This window comes from Osmerus eperlanus, chromosome 10 (genome assembly GCF_963692335.1).
Source record: "Osmerus eperlanus chromosome 10, fOsmEpe2.1, whole genome shotgun sequence".
In the NCBI taxonomy this organism is placed as follows: Eukaryota; Metazoa; Chordata; class Actinopteri; order Osmeriformes; family Osmeridae; genus Osmerus; species Osmerus eperlanus.
The window spans coordinates 6921779-6942227 of NC_085027.1; the positions used below are offsets into that span (position 1 = coordinate 6921779).

At 48.1% G+C, this 20449-nt stretch overlaps 2 protein-coding genes across 5 annotated transcripts; one reads left to right on the top strand and one right to left on the bottom strand.

Moving 5' to 3' along the window:
* Positions 1-662: 662 nt before the first annotated feature.
* pkma (pyruvate kinase M1/2a) lies at positions 663-15511 on the top strand. Of its 4 annotated transcripts, none has more exons than XM_062472026.1 (11): positions 663-718; positions 7216-7400; positions 7539-7630; positions 9056-9187; positions 9533-9719; positions 9959-10229; positions 10338-10488; positions 10574-10726; positions 12260-12426; positions 13850-14031; positions 14140-15511. In XM_062472026.1, the coding sequence occupies exons 1-11, from the start codon at positions 678-680 to the stop codon at positions 14244-14246; spliced, it is 1668 nt and encodes a 555-aa protein (XP_062328010.1). In that variant the 5' UTR covers positions 663-677; the 3' UTR covers positions 14247-15511. The 4 variants fall into 4 exon arrangements, with proteins under 4 accessions (XP_062328010.1, XP_062328011.1, XP_062328008.1 ...); XM_062472027.1 differs by lacking the exon at positions 663-718 and adding an exon at positions 2112-2251; XM_062472024.1 differs by lacking the exon at positions 663-718 and adding an exon at positions 4489-4889.
* Positions 14963-19168, bottom strand: dhdh.2 (dihydrodiol dehydrogenase, tandem duplicate 2). The gene is made up of 7 exons (XM_062472028.1): positions 19056-19168; positions 18513-18624; positions 18244-18407; positions 17606-17858; positions 16712-16836; positions 16443-16593; positions 14963-15888 (listed from the first exon to the last, which is right to left on the bottom strand). The coding sequence occupies exons 1-7, from the start codon at positions 19143-19145 to the stop codon at positions 15779-15781; spliced, it is 1005 nt and encodes a 334-aa protein (XP_062328012.1). The 5' UTR covers positions 19146-19168; the 3' UTR covers positions 14963-15778.
* Between the last annotated feature and the right edge of the window lie 1281 nt (positions 19169-20449).

The following is a 20449-nucleotide window of genomic DNA, read 5'->3' on the forward strand; positions in this document are numbered from 1 at the left end:
TTCCCACCCTTAGGACAAATTCAGTGCTCCTGTTTTAATAAACCATCTGTGTCACACCAGTATGATTGTGTCAGCTCAGCTGTAGAGCATTGGACAGTGTGGACTGGTGCCTTCACAAAGGAGAGCCAGGAAGGATTGAGAGACTTGGTGAAATACAGTGGGAGTTGCCATTTTTGTGATATCCACACAATTCTAGCAAGCAGAGCATGTCCCTTTGCACCATAGCAACACAAATGGAAGTGTTTCTAGGATTGAGATGGACATTCAAAGATGATACACACATTTCACAGAGCAACTTATTATCACACAGTTACAGCATACCAGTTGTGTCACATCCTGTTATTTATAGCAGGACAGTGGTTAATCCAGCAGGTATGCATCCATGGGGATTTGGCTGAGGATATAACAAGGGTGTATCTTACTGTCCCTCATGGCTAACTAGCTAAAGGATGAAGGGAGAGAATAAAGTGTGTGTGTGTGTGTGTGTGTGTGTGTGTGTGTGGGGGGGGGGGGTTAGGACGCATTAACACAGCGTGAAAACCAGGGGCATGGCCTGAGGCTAGGGTGATTGGATTGCAGGTCTGTCCCTCACCTGAGCAGGTGTGTCTATTGGTCTGGGGCAGCGGAGCTGTGCAGAGGACACCAGCACAGCTTGGCAGTGCCAGTGAAACACCAACATGGGCAGTGGCAGCAGCAGCAGAAACACCATAGAGAATAGGTGAGAGGCCCAGCCGGGGGAGGGAGGGAGGGGACAGGGAGAGATGTTTCTACAGCACCGGGTGTGTGGTTGTGTAGGTGTGGGGGGGATATCAACTATAATCACTTTGAATTGGAAGGTTGGGGCACTACATCTATGGTGGGTTATCACTTTGAAGGTTTTTCTGTAAGTGCAAATGCAAATTGAAAGGACAGAGCTGAGTTGAGATGTTTGAGATGCATGGTGCCCTTATGTGTGTCTGTGTGAAGGGTTGAGTCCATCAGCTCCCTTGAACAGAGCTGATTATCACAATCAGCAGAATTAATCATGCTGGTTGACACCATGCATAGCACAGAAGATTTGAATGTTATTTTGGATGAAAAGTTGAATAAAATAACTTTAGCTAAATTTAAATAAATAAGAAAAATCCTCATAAAATTAATACATTAATTTTCTTTTACTGAGAATTATAGTTAACAGTAATTAGCATTGTCTTGTACAAAAAATTATGTCGAAATACTGACTTGTTAAATTATGCTTTTAATCGATTCGATATTAAATAGTCCTAATTGTATTAAATTAATAGAGATCAGCATTAAATATAATTGGTTGATCTGAGCAAAATATTATTTCCAAACTGTTTTGACAATGCTTCCCACGCATAGTAATTATCCCGTATGGACACTCGAGGGCGCCACTGACCATCCTCTGATTTCACCGTTCGACCACCGAGTAGCTCTTATACTTAGCAGCTAACTTGATTATTGCATATTTTTGATTTTCCGAGCCCTTTAAAGAGACACGTTATTATTGCTTAAAAATCGAGTGGGTATAAGGTGAAAATATTTGAACATTTGAGAATTACTACATTAGTTTTTTTTGGTGGGCTAACAGCACTGACTAATATAGACTACTAGGTAGACAAGTTATTGATTTCTTCAAAGGAGTTAGTTTCAGTACAAGTGGATGTTATATGATGCATCCCATGAAGCACCGCGCCACCAAGGACGTACGTGCATCTTTCTGCGTCTCAATTGACTCATTTATTGTATGTTCCAACATCATAACACTAATTTGTCATTATGGAACCTTATTATATTGCACTTTATTGTTGAAATGCTGAGTTATTTCAACCTGTAGAAATCTATTCGTCAATTGTTTAAGAATTTCTACCGCATCCTTTGATCACATGTCGGCCCCATGCTCCAGAGATGCTTTCAAGTATTCTGATTGGTTCTGGTGAATACAGAAGTTACCCCACGTTTGCAATGTAACCTTCCCTTTCATACGAGTCTTAGAAATTATCAAATAAATACATCTAATAAATAAACCTTAAAAAGTGCTAGAAATGATTTAAAAGAACAATAAAATAATTGTACGCTTCCTCAAACAATAAGATCGTGATATTGTTCTTGGCGACCTATTTTATTGGGGTAGTGCCTCGGATGGATATGTATCCTACAAAAGTAGTTCCGGTAAGTTAGTGAGATCACCTTGAGCTGCTGGATCTACAGTCGTGCATCACCAGTCCTAGCAGTTGTTCAACGAGATAAGGTGAGTATCATCACGAGAGCTGTAGCTTGGTAATGGAAAGAACAAGGTATTTTGCTTACATATTGAGCATTCAGCAGTGGTATCTTTAAAGCTGATACCATTGTGCTTCAAGTTCAGAAGAGCTCTATCCGTTTATCAGGCTTATTGTAAGCGAAATGACTAATAGTTAGCTAGTTAAGTGGTTTAAACCGAGCGATCTCTACGGAGTTACTGTACAGCTAGAGCTATCTATATTGACGGACAAAAAAATCGTTCACAAGCTGACTACGTTATATAATTTGGATTTGATACAGGAAATATAAGGGGGAATTTGATGCGGAAACTACGTTAGTATCTATATTTCTGTGTTTGAACAGGACCGAATCACTAAATAGTTTGGTTAGTCGGTAGTTAAAACTACTGGTGCATGGCGTTTTCAAGTATAAAGTTATCACTAGCCTAGCTAGACAACCACTTCTTCCTGCTGTCTCCCGTGGTGGGTGTGGTTGCGTGATGTACATGGCATTCCATTGGCCAGTTTTTTGCTCGTGATGTCTGTGGTTTGTTAAAAGATGACGCACACTGGAAAACCTAACTTGAGGCGCATCAAACTCACGGTACGATGCAAACTAACAAGCACATACAGGGTTCTTCGTACTGCAAATTGGAACGATTTGCTTTAAATCAATACTATCCTGAAGAAATTACATTTGTGCATTGTGCGTTTGAAAATGCAAGGCATATGGCTTGTATACACACGGACGGCACCATTTTCGCCCAACAAAATGTTTGCGCATGTTCTGGAGTAATTAGTACCCAGATCGGTCTTCTGCAGGTACGTGCTGCAGCGGCGTCTCCCCACACGAAGCCACTGACACTGCAGCTGAATTTCAGTGCAGCTTCCTGTGTCAGAATCCCCATTCTATATTGACTGTCAACGAAACACACCGATTCTATCTGTTTATCTAATCACATATTGTGTGGTAATATCGTTTTCCCATAATACTCCAGTACTCATTCAAATTCGTTTCAAACCAAGTCTAATTGAAAGCACTGGAAAACATGTTCAACTTATCTTGATTCCAAATTGTAGAGCTTATTGTTTAGCCAGCAGACTGATGAGTGGCTTATAGATGTTAGATGGAGCATTAGATCAGTATTCCTCTGTTCTGGCTATCATACAAGTCTGGAGAGGCTGTTGTGTAATGGCTGCTTCTGGACTAGAGCCCCACGCAGGAGGAAATACAAGCCAGCCAGGCACAGGGCTTTAAGCATTAGTAGGGTCATGGTATCGAGAGAGCCTAGCTTGCTGCTATTTTAGTCAGGGTGTAGAATAGGCCTCTGTGTAGAAAAAGAGACGGCTAACCTGTCGTGTAGGATTTTTTTTAGTGTAGGGTATAAACTGGGCCTATTTGATAGTGGGCTAATGCAGTACTTGTGAGCAAACCCATTTTAGAATTCACAATGTCTTGAGTCATCTTCCAGTATGTTGTCACCATTGTCTCGTTTCCTGCCGGAACATTCCGTAGTTTCAAAAACCTGCAGTAGACTGAACGTTTGCTGTAATCCAGCAGTATAGTGAAACTGAATGTTTGAATAATTACTCTGCCTCTCCTCACCATGCTGCTGCCATTATGTTTGCTTTCGTGTGACCAAAGCCTTTCTGAAAAGACACCATACACCCCATAGGGGGAAAGATGACCTCTGACTCATTTTCATACTCCAACTGCCAAAACTACCCCTTATTAAGGGTTGGCTTGGGAAAACAATGTAGGCTAACGATAACCATGTTGAACAAGAGACTGAAGAGGTCAAACTCCCACACAGTGATATGACTGTGCATGCTCATGGCCCTGACTTGCCGTGATAGTTTGGAGCTAAACTGCAGCTGTAATGCCGCGGAGGTCTCTCACACGTCGCCCAGTGGGCCGAGCAGTCTGCTGAGTAACGCTATGCGGCCTTCTGTGACGTGGGCCCTGCTGTGCTGAGTATGCAGCAAAGTCCTTGTGCGCTAGTCTCACCTGCCAACACCCATATAGTTAACATGAGTTATGGTTAACACTACCACGGTATACCCCCACGCATGTTGGCTACGCAGTGTACTCTGGCATCCTCAGCCCCTACACACATGTAGGGTATAAATAGCCATAGTCCCCGTCATCTATGCGGAAGCCGGGGGGGGGGGGGGGGCTTATGACCGTTAGTATGACCTACAAGTGGCAGAACATGCTTGTGGTGTGCCGTGGTCTACCGCCGTCGGCTCTTTACGCGTCATGTATTTCCGTGGTGTCAGGACATGGTGCCAGCTCACCGGACACAGGCCTGGCTCTGCGTGCCGTTCATCCCCGTTAAGGGGAAGAGGATTTGGTCCTGCTGAGCCCTCGGTGGGGTCCTGCGTAGGCGCTAGGCTCACCCAAGCGGGAGTCCATGCCTGTGAACATAGCACTGCTGCTCTCTCTGCTACAGCGTTCTCTTCTTCCTCCTCCTCGTTTTCTCTTTCTTCTGCACCTGCCTTTTCTTCTTCTGCTGCTGCGGCGGCTACTGCTGGTGTGCTTTGTGGGACCAGAGGCTCTTCCCCTCCCACCCTGGGGTTCCTCTGGAGGTCTGTGGCCGCCACCTGCCTCTTCATCCCCAGGAGGAAGTTGAAGACCCCCCGGTGGTACGTACGGAAAACCGGACGTCGTCAAGGTCGAGAGAACTTGAATGAGCGTCGTAGGCCTGGGGAGAGTGAGACGGGGGGCTTTTCTCGGTCAGCGGTGTCGGATTACCGCACCGCGCCGTCATGGCGGCTGGGAGTAGGATGTCGTGTCACTGCCACCTGGCTGCTTTTGGCGACCCAGTTTATTCAGGCGGCATTGCGGTGTGGGCCTGTTAAAAGGGATGAGACGGTGATGGAATGAAAGAACGGTATTGGGAAGCATTAGTAGGCCACAGAGTGAAGAAAGATTAGAATAGAGGAGGATGGTAGTATGTGGTGGTGAGGGTAATAGTCAGGAATAGCACTAAGAAGATGTAGTAGCGGAAGAGCCAGCATATACAGTTGCAGTGAAAGGCTGTGTTTATCGCTAAAGGGATTGCAGGGGATTAAGACGGCGGTAAGAGCTAAAGTTGTCTGTGACGCAGGTTTATTATCGCTGCTGTTGCTCTGCCCTTCTCGTGACTAGCATCTGGCTAGCCCAGATCAACCTCCAGCATAGCATGTCTCTGCATGTGGATGCATATCATGGTGTCAGGCAATGAGACAGAACTGGCAGGGAACCCCCCTGGCCCTCAAACAGGCGCACCTGTTGCATGGCCATCATCTCTGGGGTGTTTATAGCTCAGGGGAGGGGGGGCTGGGGCGGGGCTTTCCTCAAGTAACACGTTAGGGTCATATCAGGACTCGCTCCCTCACGTGGGTGCAATAACAAAGCTTTCATGTTTGATTGCAGAGGAGTTGAACTATTAAGTGGAAGGCTGTGATGAGTAGAAAAAGCATTGTCTCAGCATGGAACTTTGGATGATTTATTGCATGTTTTTGCACCTTGAACACAAGATGCAACTCATGACTGTGTGGATGACCAGTTAATACAAACAGACCTGTAACAGAGTTGCTTGTTAAAATGGAGGGGTTAGGGTTGGGGGGGGCGGTGGTGGTTACGTGAGGGAAGAGCACGTGAGGGAAGAGCATGCTCACAGTGGAAAGGCAAGATGTGAGTGTGCTCACGTACAGCTCTGGGCAGACTGTGGGAGAGAGGGAGGTAGAGAGACTGTGAGGGAGAGAGACTGGGGGAGAGACACAGAGAGAGACGTCCCTCCACTGAGCCGTTGCTGTCTGAATGAGCCTAGTGGTCTTAACAGCCTGGGATTCCTGTCGTCCTGCATTTACTTCTTTTGTATGTGATGGGCAGAGCTAGATTGGCTGCATAACATGAGATCTTCATTATCGCAGCACTAATTAAGGAGAAATTCCTTCATGGGTCTGAAATATTGGCAGTAGAATTATAGAAGTGTGTGTGTGTGTGTGTGTGTGTCTCCCGATCTCCCCTCATCCAGGTAGCCATAGTTGGCAATCCTGGCCTATCATCCCACTGCTACTGTATTATGTAACCCAGACAGGACACGGCCACAAGTAGCCCCTCTCATGATGTAGCGCATAGCTCCACTCCTCCCTGTGGGGTGCAGCTGCACCTTAAACAAACAGACCCACCTCACTGACTGTTTGTTCAAGCCTGTCATACATCTTGTTACAGTGTGACAGATTTCACACAGGAAACCAGGGGCAATGTCTCTTGTGTGTCATTACTATATATAGTCTGTACCATGTCCCTCCTTTGATGGGGATGTACCGCTGGTGTGGAGGATGTGATGAGACTGTGCCAGGCTGGTGGGCTGTGTGGCCCTGTTGCCATGGGTGACTCATTGGGATGGATGAGGAAAGAAGGTGGTGGTGGAGGAGGTGGTGGAACAGAATGTACAATGCCTTTCTAGCAGTTCAGTGCGCTGCAGCTGTAGGCTGCTTCTGTTGTACGTCACTATCATACAGGACTATGGAATAGAACCGCCTCAACACGTCGCTGTATTGTGCCCCCAGGTCTTGGTTAATGTCTGACTCTTGAGTAGATGTAGAAGCAAGCACTCTAATTTAGGAGACGCTACTTCCTGTTTTATCTTTCTGCACAGGAAGAATCTACACGATATCAGTCATTGCTACAAGATGGTGCTTTTGTGCAATGATGTGATTTTGGTGTGGATGGATCACTAGGCACCCTGCTGGCTAGCTGGCATCCTCATCTGTGGCCAGCCATCTAGTGCATGTGATGCTGAATTCTGGGAATCCAATCAGTCGATCCATTGTCCTTGAATGCCAGTGACCTGGTCAGATCCTCTGGCTAATGAACTGTTTGTCTCTCCTCCAGTTCCTCTTTTTCATCCCCTTTATCCTTGCTCCCTCCTCCTCTTTTTGATTCCTCCTTCTCACCGGCCTCTTCCTCCTCTCCCTCCAGGACCTACCCAGCCGCACCACTTCCCAGCATGCCTCAGACCAAGTCTCTAGACATGGGCTCCGCCTTCATCCAGACGCAGCAGCTTGGCGCTGCCATGGCCGACACCTTCCTGGAGCACATGTGCCTGCTGGACATCGACTCTGAGCCCACCACCGCACGCAACACTGGCATCATCTGCACCATAGGTCAGTAGCACACACACACACACACACACACCTTCATACACACACACTCACACCGCATACATACAGTATACAGCCAAGTTTGTTTCGACATTGTCTTGACCACTGGTGCTAACCCAGCCCCCTCACCCCCCCCCCCAGGACCAGCCTCCCGCTCTGTGGACATGCTCAAGGAGATGATCAAGTCTGGAATGAACATCGCTCGTATGAACTTCTCCCATGGCTCCCACGAGGTGGGCACACACACCCAGCCCTGTCAACCCTCTGATCCGTCACATGACCCACACCCAGGGTTTATTACCACTCCACAATCTCACCCTCCTACTCATTTCAGTTTCATGTCAATAAGCCAGTGCTATCAGAAGGTGACAGGGTTAGCCTGAGTGCATGCCAAGCAGGGTGTGTAGAGGAGAGATAGCAGTCAGGTGAGGGCACTTCATATTTGAGGGGGTGAAGACGTAACCTGATCTAGGCTGGGTTTAGCTTGTGGGCCTCTATATAAATACCGTTTCTTCTTCCCCTGGCCTTATTTGCCTGCTAGGCAGACAAACAGGAGTCCCACTGTCTCACACACACACTCACACATACATACACATCCAGTGGGAGGTCCTCCAGGCCGACACACTTGGCTCACCCTCTTTTTCTTCTATATTCTAGGAAGCTAACCACAACAACATACTAGGAGGTTGCCTATAAAAGATTAGAGAAGTTGCTCATTGCAGATATCTAGGAAGCCATCCAAAATGTTGCATTTGAAGCTGTGGCCACATTATAGTGCAGTAAAACCTTGATTACCTGGCTCTTAATGTCTGCAGACCGTTCTGGTTACATGCTTAAGTGTGGTATTCCAGGTATTCTGTGTGGCAACAATCTCCAGGGACTACGCTAAATAGTGTAGATAGCTAGCAACAGCAAAAAAAGCCTCCGTCTTAAGGACTGCTATCTCCAGTGAACTTTTGCCAACTGCCTAGGAATGACTAACTTTTCGGAGTGCTCAGAGTTAAGTAGATGTGCAGGTTGACTCCTGTACACCACATCTTATCTGACCTCAGGGCGTTTACCACAGGGTACTCTAGTTTACTGTTGACTGTCTAGCCTGTTTTGCCTTTATCCCTTAAAGATAATGTTATTGAGCCGTACCAAGTAGCAGATGCATACTCTCTCGTTCAGTGTCTTTCTTTACATGTGACCTTTTATATGCAAGTCATTTGTTTTGTTTTTTAATTATATAATCCTTGAACGGACTGAATTGCTGAATTTTTGCCTAGTGCAAGCGTTCTATTGACCCAGACATGGTTGTCTAAACACACGTCCCACAGGTTTACCACTGTCACCAGGTGTGACTGCACCTTATCTCCTGTTCGACCTCTACGTAATCAACACCAGCTGACGATAACACAGCGTTGCGTGACTTCCCACACCTACAGTGCCCACAGCCAGGCCAAGCATCCCAACAGGGGGTTTGCACGTCCATGCATGTTTTCCTTGCTAACCCCATCTCCCTTTTGAGTTGGACTAGAAAAGACAGCAAGGGTTAACTGTTAGCCTGACCCTAGCCATGGCTCTGTTAGTGGAAGCTTTTTCATCCTACCCAGGTAGCATGTGTGTGTGTGTGTGTGTGTGTGTCACTGAGGTGTGCTGTCCTCCCCTCCCCCCAGTACCACTGTCAGACCATCAAGAATGTGCGCGAAGCCTGCGAGAGCTTTGAGCCCGGCAGCATCCACTACCGGCCCGTGGCCATCGCCCTGGACACCAAGGGCCCCGAGATCAGGACAGGACTCATCAAGGGGGTACGTCTGCCCAGGAGCTGGCCTTCCCCGTCTGATGGTTTCCCTAAACATTACCACACAACATTTCTTAGACGTTTTTCCTGTGCATCTTTCGGTACTCAGCCTTGAAGCATACTTGACCTACACCATACACTAGTCTATTTTACTGCTTGTCGTGTGTTGTTATTAAACATATGTGCTTAGGATATTAGCATAGTGTTTCTTGTCAGCAACAATCTATCTGCCTTTTCTAGACCTGGCCTTTGTTGTTCTTTTGATCTGTTTGTTTGTGATCCGTGTTCCTAAACCAGTCTACCCCTTCTCTTCCCCATTCCCTCCCCCTCTCCCCGCCCTGCCCGTCCCCAGAGCGGCGAAGCGGAGGTGGAGCTGAAGAAGGGTCACATGATCAAGCTGACCCTGGACGACGCCTACCAGGAGAACTGTGATGACGAGACCCTGTGGCTGGACTACAAGAACATCACCAACGTGGTGGAGCACGGCAGCAAGATCTACATCGACGACGGCCTCATGTCCCTCCAGGTCAAAGAGATCGGTGAGTGGTGGCGCGACCATGTCTGCCTCCTTTCTTCCTGTCCTTTCCAGGGGCTGATGACGCGATCCGTCTAGTGTTAGTCACGTCTGACCCTTGACTTTGACGGTTCAAATTGAGCGATGGAAGGAGGATGCGTTTGTAAGGATGCATGGCAGCTTGAGCGTTGATGGTAAAATGTGCCGTCAATTGTTAACGTTTACCTTCTCCTGTTCCTCGCTCTCATCGCCATGGCGATCCAGGCTCTGACTTCCTCATGTGTGAGATTGAGAACGGCGGCACCCTGGGCAGCAAGAAGGGCGTCAACCTGCCGGGCGCGGCCGTGGACCTGCCGGCCGTCTCCGAGAAGGACATCTCTGACCTGCAGTTTGGCGTGGAGCAGGGCGTGGACATGGTGTTCGCCTCCTTCATCCGCAAGGCGGCCGACGTGCACGCGGTGCGCGCCGTGCTGGGGGAGAAGGGCAAGGACATCAAGATCATCAGCAAGCTGGAGAACCACGAGGGCGTGCGCAGGTGAGAGGGGGTTGGAGAGAGGGGGGAGAGAGAGAGAGAGAGTGTGTGTGTGCATGGCTCAGTTTCACATATGTCTGATTCCTTTCTTCTCCCCATCCCATAATTCAGGTTTGACGAGATCATGGAGGCCAGCGATGGCATCATGGTCGCCCGTGGCGACTTGGGAATTGAGATCCCCACAGAGAAGGTCTTCCTGGCCCAGAAAATGATGATTGGCCGCTGCAACAGAGCCGGCAAGCCAATCACCTGCGCCACACAGGTCAGCTCGCCGCCGTTACCCTGTCAGGACCATTTCAAATTCTTGTGTCTTTTTTTTTTGTCAACATCGATCAATCCACCCGCAGATGTTGGAGAGCATGATCAAGAAGCCCCGCCCCACGCGTGCCGAGGGCAGCGACGTGGCCAACGCCGTGCTGGACGGGGCCGACTGCATCATGCTGAGCGGAGAGACCGCCAAGGGAGACTATCCCCTGGAGGCCGTGCGCACACAGCACATGGTGAGTCCATAAGAGAGCTGACACCTGCACCACCGCTGGCCTTGTGTAGACTGGATCTAGTGTTTTGAAGTAAAAGTATTTAAATGAGTGTGGGAACAGTTCTAGGTTGGTTAGGTCCTATTATTGTAGGTAAAGGCCCTAATATATGGCCCTCACATGACCTCTAGTCGTGACCTCAGTTCCACAAGCAGAATGATGGTCCTGAGCTGTGGGTCTGCTGGTTGTTACACTGTGATCATTAACCATTCACGTAACTGTTCTATTGTGTTTTTGTAATTGCTCATCCTTGTGTGTTGGTCAGGGTCAGCGAAAGCTCATTGAGTCGATGTAATAAAGGGTTTCAAAATGATGGTGTGGGTAGCAGCAGAAGCTCATGGCTGTAACAGATCTGACCTGGAGCTCACGCAGGGATGAATGACCCAGCCACTCCTGCCTCCTTCCTCCCTCCTCAGGCCACGTCTGTCTAGCAGGCTAACCTCTGCTGTCCTCCCGCTTGCCTCGCTCTCCTGCCTCTGTTTCTGTCTCCCTTTGGGAGATGCACTGAGTGACTCGGCAGTCTCGCAACATCCTGCCTCGGAGAATGCAGCATACACACACACACACACACACACACACAGCATCCTGCCTCGGAGCATGCAGCACACACACTCACACACAGAGTTGCATAACACATTTTCCGTATATTGCCTTTGTTGCACTGCATTGCCCTCTGGTGTTCTTCCCAGTGTGTTGAAGACAAACCGCACCGTGGTGTGATTAAGCTAACACCTTTTCTGTCCTACATGTGGACTAACGTCACAGTCACTGCAGCCTACTGACCCTCCCCTCTAACCTGCCTTTACCCAGCCACTGTCTTCTGTGTGTACTGTCTCACTTGACCCTCGGTTCACACTTTGGACGTCTTGGATTGGACTTGCATGACTTGCATTTACTTAATCTTTCTAAACTTTTATACAACAATGGAAAAGCTGTTCTATATTATTAGAGAACTTTTGACCTGGCCTCATTTTCACCTCTGGCTGTGAGACGTGCATGTGTTACTCAGACTGGCTCCAGCGACCTGCTCTGTTTGGAAAACCAGCTTTGGCAGCCATCTAGTTTGAATCAACTCCAGTCAGTTTAGAGAATGACATTCCAGCTGTTGAGTTGCCCGAATGACGAGGGAGACATTTTGGAATGTAGGTTACTTGTGAGTTTTTAACAAGGGCTGTGTTGTGTTGTGTTATTGCAGTCATGGCTTAATGGATTGGCTATGATTGGGGGGGGGGGGGAGGGGGGAGCCTTTTTGGGTTTGTTTTAACGTAGATGTTTTGTTTTTGTCTCACTAACTATACTAAATAAACCCCTGTCCACTTTCTCTCCTCCATCTCTTCCGTCCCTCCTCCTTTTTCTCCTCCACTGTCCTCTCCCTTTTCCCCCTCTTGCCTTCCTGTCTCCTCATCTGTCTGTGGGTCTTTGTGGTGCATCTTGTCCTCCTTCTCCTCCTCCTCTTCCTGCTCATGCTGCTCCTCCTCGTCCGGGCCTGCGGGGCAGATCGCCCGCGAGGCCGAGGCGGCCATGTTCCACCGGCAGGTGTTCGAGAACCTGCGCCGCGTCACCCCGCACTCCACCGACCCGGCCGAGGCAATCGCCATTGGCGCCGTGGAGGCCTCCTTTAAGATCTTGTCCTCTGCATTCATTGTGCTCACAGGGTCTGGCAGGTAGGCACCAGGAGGACGGAGCTGTGGCCAGGCTGGGGGGGGTGAGGGGGGGCGGGGGGGGGGTGAGGAGATCCGGACAGCGTAGGGAGGGACAGACAGGAAGCACCTGGGACGGCTGCAGCAAACACCTCCACCTGCTTCTGGGCCCGGCCATCAGGAGGTTTCTGGTGGTGTGATAGGATCTTGTAGGTCTACATCGGGGGGGGGGGGGGGGGGGGGATAGGCTGATCTGATAAGGCAGAGTTAGTCTGGCAGGTTTGCCACCACTCCTTCTCCAAATGGCATTGGAAGCAGGATAGCCAGGCTCGGTGTTTGCTCTTCCCCTCAGGTGTGTGTGTGTACGGGTGGTGTGTGTGAGCGTGGACCTCCCCTTTGACTCCATCCCCCCCCCCACTCACTCGTGGCGCCTCACACACATGCACACACATTCAGATCGCCAGAGAGGCGGAGGCAGCCACCTTCCACAGGCAGCTGTTTGAGGCGCTGCGCCGCTCCTCCCGACTGACTCACGACCCCTCCGAGGCCGTTGCCGTGGGCGCCGTGGAGGCCTCCTTCAAGTGCTGCGCCAGTGCCCTCATCACTCTGACAAAGACTGGCAGGTAAGATGGCTCAGAGAGGCCGGAAGAGAGAGATCGGCAGGTAAGGCCATCGCCAAGTACAATCTGAGTCTCCAATCGTCCCGTTGCCCGGCGCTGCTCTGCCCGGCGCCGCTCTGCCCCTGCTCCCAGTCATGTGATTTGCATGGTGGAGAATGTCCCCACGTCCCTTGATTGTATGTTTGTGTGCGCGTGTGGGAAATGCAGTGGTCTTAGAAGTATTTGGGGGCTTGATGCAGTTGTCGCGTGTGTGTGTGCGTGTGATTCTTGAACAGCTGTTGTATGTTACAATCTGTTTACACAAAGGATGCTCGGTATGTTTCAAGAAGTCTTGTTATTAACATGACGCTAACCTGCAGAACTGGACCTGTAGGCAAGCTGGCTTCCATGTTCTGGTCCACTTCACACACCATCTGACCCTCTTTGGCCGGGACATTTTTACATTCTATTTTTAAACCGCTCATTGAGTTGTGTATCCAGTGAAGTGACCAGCTTGGGTTCTGACCTACTCACAAGCTGAGTCACCCTGATAAGAGTTGAGCTTACAGCTGCCCTCTTAAATTCAAAAGGTGTGTCAAGACCTTCTAAAATGCATTTGTGTGCACTTTTAAAATGTGATATTTGGACGTCTACAGCATGTCCACTGTTTCCTAATGACCAGGATGACTCATCCAGTCCAAGTTATTATTTTCCATACAAGTGTGTATACATGAGTCGTCTTGTCGCCTGTAATCACAAGGCTCCATCAAAAGGCAGCAAGGGTGTTGGTCCACACGTCAGAACCACGTCAGAACTGACCCGTGGTCTGTGTGTGTGTGTGTGTGTAGGTCCGCCCACCTGATCTCGCGGTACCGCCCCCGCGCTCCCATCATCGCCGTGACTCGTAACGGGCAGACGGCCCGCCAGGCCCACCTGTACCGGGGCATCTTCCCCGTCCTCTACAACAAGGCCGCCCACGACGTGTGGGCCGAGGACGTGGACATGCGCGTCAACTTCGCCATGGATATGGGTGAGGCTCTCATCCTCTTATCAGGCCTGCGTACAAACCCAACATTCTGTCCTGGACCGAGCTTCCACCCGTCTGCATCTGAATGTTCCCGTTTCGTCCCCTGTCCAGGCAAGGCCCGAGGCTTCTTCAAGAAGGGAGAGGTGGTCATCGTTCTGACCGGCTGGCGCCCAGGCTCTGGTTACACCAACACCATGCGCGTGGTCCTGGTGCCCTAGATCACCTCCACTGTCCTCCTTCTCTTCCTCCACCCACAGCCTGCCCCCCCCCCCACAGTCCTCCCCCTCCTCCCAGGGCTCACACACTCATCCCCATCAGCTGAGACGCCTAGGCAGAAAGGCAGCGCCTGCACCCTCTCTCCTCCCCATCGACACCGGCGGTAGTGTTGGTGTTGATTGTGGCTCTTGATTGGCGGTGATGGTAGCTGTTGAATCATTGACCCAGCTCTGGTGTAGGCCTCTCAAAAAATGATGAGGAAAAAACTTCGGTATTTAATCACTCCATCAAAAAACACACACACACCCACACACACCCACACACCTTCAACATCTAACATAAAGCCGCCTGGCTCCTCTACATGTGCATCTTGGTGGTTCTTGTTTGGTGCGGGGTAAGGACAGGCAGGCCCTTAAAGAGAGTCTGATTCGCTATAGCTTGTAGAGAAAGTGTTCACTAAACACACTCCCTCTCCCCTCCCCTTATTGTCTATGAAGAGAACAATCTAGAAGCGACCTTAAACAGAGGGCCGGTGTCCTAGGGCATGCTGCCTCCCTGGAAGCCCTGTCTCAAAGCCAGCTCCATGTTAGTGCTGTGTTTATCTGTAGTCCTGCTCTCCCTGGCACATGTATTAACTGTTTCTATAACTTGCACTCCCTACTGTAGACAATGTTACATTCTGTATTATATATGTACTTGACTTTTTTTGTGAAAGGTGCAGTGAATTTTGATTGCGGGGCATCCAATACTACTACTATTTTGTTTAGCCACAGAGAACATGCTAGTGTTGGATCTCCCGTGTTAGTTATTTGACGACAGTTACTTTGTGTTTGTTTGCTTGTTTTGTGAGAGAAAGTGTTGAAAAGCCCACGCCATTTCTTTAGCATCGCGGGTCACATCTCAATGTTGGCACTTCAGAACCACTGTGTGTGTTGGGGAATCTACATGGTTCCGTAAAGTGTATGACCTCTTTGAAAGCAGCATTTTCATGGGAGTTTTGAAGGGAACTGGGAGGGGCTGTTCTAGTTGTGGTTGTACCCATAGCCCTGCCCCCTCCACCCACTTCTCCCTCCCTCCTCCACCCGCTCTCTTCCTCCTGTCTATCGGTGGCCAAGCTGTGTGTTTGTGTGTGTGTGTGTGTCTGATTGCCCCCTGCTTCTCTGATTGGGTTGGCAGGCAAGGTGTAAGATATAAGGTGTGTTCTGGGTAATATAGCAATCTGGTGTACCGATGACTGAACTTCTACCAATAAAAGCATATGAGCACCCTTCTGTTTCCTGTTATGTTTTTGTTCAATGTTAATAAAGCTGTATTTCAGGAGAGACCAACTGTTTACATTACTCCAACATTTGTATGTACTGTACAATCAATGCTAGGGGCAACATTCTTACTGATTCAACAAAGGGCCATGTTGGTCCAAGGAACAGTAAAATGGTCATATTAAATTGCAGTCAAGACATTATCTATATTGATGGAATTATTTTACTGAATCAGGGATGTTAGGTTTTGGGACTAGCAGGAGGAGTGGGGGTGGTTACAGATGGTCCTGGCTGTACACCACGCCCACCTGCCGACGGGCCTCATCCATCACCTCAGCCAATAGCAGCGAGTCTGAGTGGGTCATCCCTGGGCTCTCCTTCAGACCTGCAGGGGAAATGCACATACATACACACAGTAGATAACCAATGCACATATACATAGCAGATGCACAGTGCACAACGACAGTTCAGAGTGAGATCACACAGTAGATACTCTTCAGAGCTTTCCTTAAGCACGGGAAAAGGAAAAGACAAATTTGACTTTTCAAACGGTTCTATGTCAATAGAGGAAGAATTCTATGAGGTATGTGAGATATGTGCAGTGTTCAGGATATATCAGAGCTGCCACCTGGTGGAGGAAAGATGCAGCTTCACACAATATAGAAGTAGCAGTGGTAATAGGTACTTCATTGATCCCCAAGGGGAAAATGCATGGTTGCAGCCAACAAGATAAATAAGAGGAAATGTGAACAGAAATTAAACTACAAACAGGTGGGTTGCCGATACAAAATACTCAATCTACAAATAAGAGGTATGTGTATATACTGTATAGTATGTGTATACTGTATCTATAGTGCCTTAGGAGAGGGTTTGGCAATAGGTTACATAGCAGTACACAAAAAAAACCTTTTCAGGACATGAGGGGTACAGTCCCAGTACCTTTGAGCAGGCACTGGCGGACCTCCTCCGCTTCGTACCGCATGCCCGTGCTGTTGAGGAAGTTGAGGGGCAGGTAGGGCTCTGGCACTGGGTACTGGGTCTCCTTCCCGTTCACCACCAGCGATGTTGGGCACCACATATGAGCAGGAACCTAGACACATTAACATACTGTACATGCCTATATGTGCCCTAAATCATGCCACTTCTACTGCTACTTATGATTAACGGATATTCCATATATGTTCCATCTGTATGTGTTGTGACAGTACCTTAACAGTTCCTTTGGTGCCCACTATGAGGGCATCGTTGGGCAGGTCCACTGCTACAGAGCAGGTGAAGACTGCCAGTCTGCTCCTGGAGAACTTCAGGGTCACCACTATGCTCTCATCTACACCTGCAAACACACACACCCATCGTCATGGCGAGTACCACGGGCATCAACCTGTTTTATCTCTACCTAACAAAAATCCATCCATCCAACAAATGATGTTGTTGAATGACTGAGTGATCTCTAATTCCACATTTCTAGTGGTAGGGTGAGTTTTGATATCTGGGAAGATAACTGCACTTATTATCATGAGAAAAGAGCAACGTTTCAGCCCTAAAGCAGCTAAAGGAGGTGACAGGTGAAGCCTTATCTGAGCACAGCTGCCATGAGTGCCCTGGGTTAAACAATGTCAGGGTTTACGATGAGGCCACGTCATATTGAAACCAAACATGTCATATTGTTCTTAGTGACGGTTGCACATTTACAAGCTTACTGTTGTAAACTCTAAGTTAAAATGTTACAGGGAGAGGAGGCTGAAAGTGAAACGATGGCAATCAGTAACACCCTGATCCCAGATTAACATCAAGGTTAGCACCAGTCCTGAACCAGTCTCCACACTCAGCATTATTTTGAAGACCCAAAATATACCCAGCAACTGATTCCCATTTTTGTGGGCTTATTGCAGTGCTAGTGGTCCAATGTATATAGCGATTATAAGTGAAGTGTGTACCACAGCAGTGTGTATATTGGTCCAGAGGGGGATATATACTGTGAGTTTATCAAAATATAAGTGGGTACAACTCCTACTGTAGCCATCTCAGTACCCTTGACTATACTACTGCGTTGGACGTGTTCCCCAGTGCTGCACCCCCACTCTCCCCTACCCCTCCTCTACCTGTGTCCAGGCAGACCCCGGTGGCCTGGATGCTCTCCGGCCTCTCCCCTCCAAACACCATAGTGATGAACTGCAAGCAGTAAATGCCTATGTCCAATAGGGCCCCCCCGCCCAGCTCCTTCTCCACCGCCCGGGGGACGTGCATGAGGGCCGCCCCGAAGTCCACCCTCACCACCTTCACCTCGCCCAGCTCCTCCTGCGCCAGCACACGTCTGATCTGCAGAGAGGCAGGGAAGAAACGGGTCCACACAGCCTGGGGAGAGGAGGAGACACACACACACACACACATAGAAAAGACGAGACAAGAGGGATAGAGAACACTCAGGTTAGACACACACACAAGGCACGGCAAAGAGACAAAGCTCAGAATATAACTGCAGTAAGACACACGACTACCACTTGAAGAAGACAGCACATTCACAGACATGGGGCAAATACACACACACACCTTCTATTCCTGCCCGAAGGCATTTGAGGACCATCACACTGATGTAATTATCCATAATTATGGGATTCAATCTGACTGAAAGATCCCAGTCAGATTACTCTGAGGATTACATGCTGTAATAAATGGATAATCAACCATTAATCTAAATGGATCTAATTCAAATGGGGCTACATGCTCCGTCCAACCTCACCTCCATGAGGAACACGTTGTTCCTCCTGGCAGAGGCCACCATCTCCTGCACCTCCCTGCTGTTCATAGCCAGGGGCTTCTCACATAGGACATTCTTCTGGGCCTCCATGAAGATCTGGCTGACCTTCAGGTGGTAGGGATGGATGACTCCGACATAGACCACATCTACACACATGCATACACACACACAGGGGATGGGGAGGAAAGGGGAAAGGTATAACACCAACTAGTCGAGTCAATGGGTTAACCAAATTGATGAAAAAGACAGACCAATTTCTGGATCCTTGGCCAGCTCATCATAGCTGCCATAGGCCGTGGGGATGCTGTGCTTCTTGGCAAAATCATTTGCGTCCTGCAGTTTACGAGCTGCCACAGCAACAATCTGAGATACATTTTTTCAAATTGTGCACAGTTGGAAACCAATTTGTGTAATGCGCACACTTTCTATCATTTACGGTACACGGTAGGATGTATTTATGCTAGATTGCTAGACATGCTAAATTTAGCATGCTAAATCTAGTCCAAAACATTTTGAACTACGTATATACAATTGGTGGTAGTAAACCAATATGGCCGAATGGATTAGCATATAACAATATATTAATCAAACACATACAGATTTTCTATTGTCTAAGCTTTTTTTAAAGCTCGGAAAGTGGGCTCAGACATATAGCACTGTAAGCTAAACCTGATTATAAGTTAGCTAGGACGTTTGTGGTCTACTAGCCTGATAAAAAGCGTAGCGATATGTGTGTGTAATTTGAAACAAAATATTTGATTACTGTCGACATTTCACTGGTTTACTTAGGCTACCTGGTGATCTCCGGGTGGGAGTGTTTTCAGAGCCACGGTAAAATCGTGACTAATTTTCCCAGAGCTACATATTCCCCACCGTGTTGCCATGTTGGACGAGTTTGAGAAACCGGCCTTTAGGTCTCCCAGTTATACATAACATTTTGTGGCATAATATAATGTATTTTAAGATTTATTTCAGTCATAGAAAAGAAGAGTGCTTTGAAACTCACAATTACTTCAACTTTTTATTAATTAATGTATTTAATTTGTATGTATTTTTTTCTATACATTTTAATTTTATTTTACTACTTTGTCTTTACAAGAATAATGCTTGGTTTGTTATTTGGAGATTATTAATAAAAAATTAAAAATAAACTAATACACTACAGATTATGGAAGTGATGTAAGAAATATATGTTTTATTGGATGCAGATGGTAATGCTTTGTATATGAATGGCATGCCAACTTTATTGTTCAGACAAATAGGCTATATGCACACAGGTGATGACGTACTTACGCTAAAATCTTAGCCAGCTATGCCATTTCCGCTACCGCTGAGGTGATTGTTTACCAAGCGATAACGATAGCGATAACTTTATGACTATTAGAGAAAACGTTTACATTTCAGCGAACCAACAGCAATACAGCTGAGCATTGTTGTGTGCCTGTGTCAAGCCTCGAGTAAGTACAACAGAGTACTTCGTTTTAACAAACCAGCACCAGTTTGATCCCCAGGCCTGTGGTCAGCTCATTCCAGCAGGTATCAGGTGGCAGGGGCAACTCACCCCATACCACCAGGCAAGGTTTGAGCAGGTATCTACTGATATAGATCTTGAAGACTCGGACTAGGACTAGGAGCAGATAGAGGTGGAAGCCATCGATGGCCATCCAGGAGAAGGTGGCCAACAGGGAGTAGTGGAGGAGGAGCCCCAAAGCTTCACAGCCATGATCGTCATAGCCCAGCCACGCCCACAGCGACCAAACCAGGAAGAATAGAGGCAGACACAGAAATGCGCAGGTCAACTGCACATGCACACCCGCCGTATGATCCAAAAGTTCCTTCCTGAGGAGGACAGACACAGTCAGGCAGACAGACATATATACATCAGGGTTTCCCTCAGCCCTTTGCAGCAAAGGCGGCCACCTAAGCGACACACTGCGTTTTATTTTTTTAATTTTTTTATGAGCGATATCTGCCGTGTTACTCTGTCCTGTTTTCTTCCTTTCATTACAAACCTTTACCCCAAAAATCAACAATTAAAAACAAGCCCCCCCCCCCCCCCCCCCGGTCTGACAGCAAACCCCACCCTACCACCTTAACTAACAAAAAATGTTCTGCAGGAAACCCTGTAGCTTACGCAAAGATGGTTCTTTATCAATTATCAAGTTTGGCAAGCTAAATTCTGAGCTTG

Bases quoted from the DNA above. Each gene is read 5' to 3' on its own strand.
- pkma (XM_062472024.1), top strand. From the start codon at position 4,504: ATGTATTTCCGTGGTGTCAGGACATGGTGCCAGCTCACCGGACACAGG. The intron at 7,631-9,055 runs GTGGGCACACAC...CCCTCCCCCCAG, and splicing joins TCTCCCATGGCTCCCACGAG to TACCACTGTCAGACCATCAA. The intron at 9,188-9,532 runs GTACGTCTGCCC...GCCCGTCCCCAG, and splicing joins GGACAGGACTCATCAAGGGG to AGCGGCGAAGCGGAGGTGGA.
- dhdh.2 (XM_062472028.1), bottom strand. From the start codon at position 19,145: ATGGCAACACGGTGGGGAATATGTAGCTCTGGGAAAATTAGTCACGAT. The intron at 16,837-17,605 runs GTAGAGGAGGGG...GTGTGTTTGCAG, and splicing joins CGGGGTCTGCCTGGACACAG to GTGTAGATGAGAGCATAGTG. The intron at 15,889-16,442 runs GTACTGGGACTG...TTTCCCCTGCAG, and splicing joins CCGCCAGTGCCTGCTCAAAG to GTCTGAAGGAGAGCCCAGGG.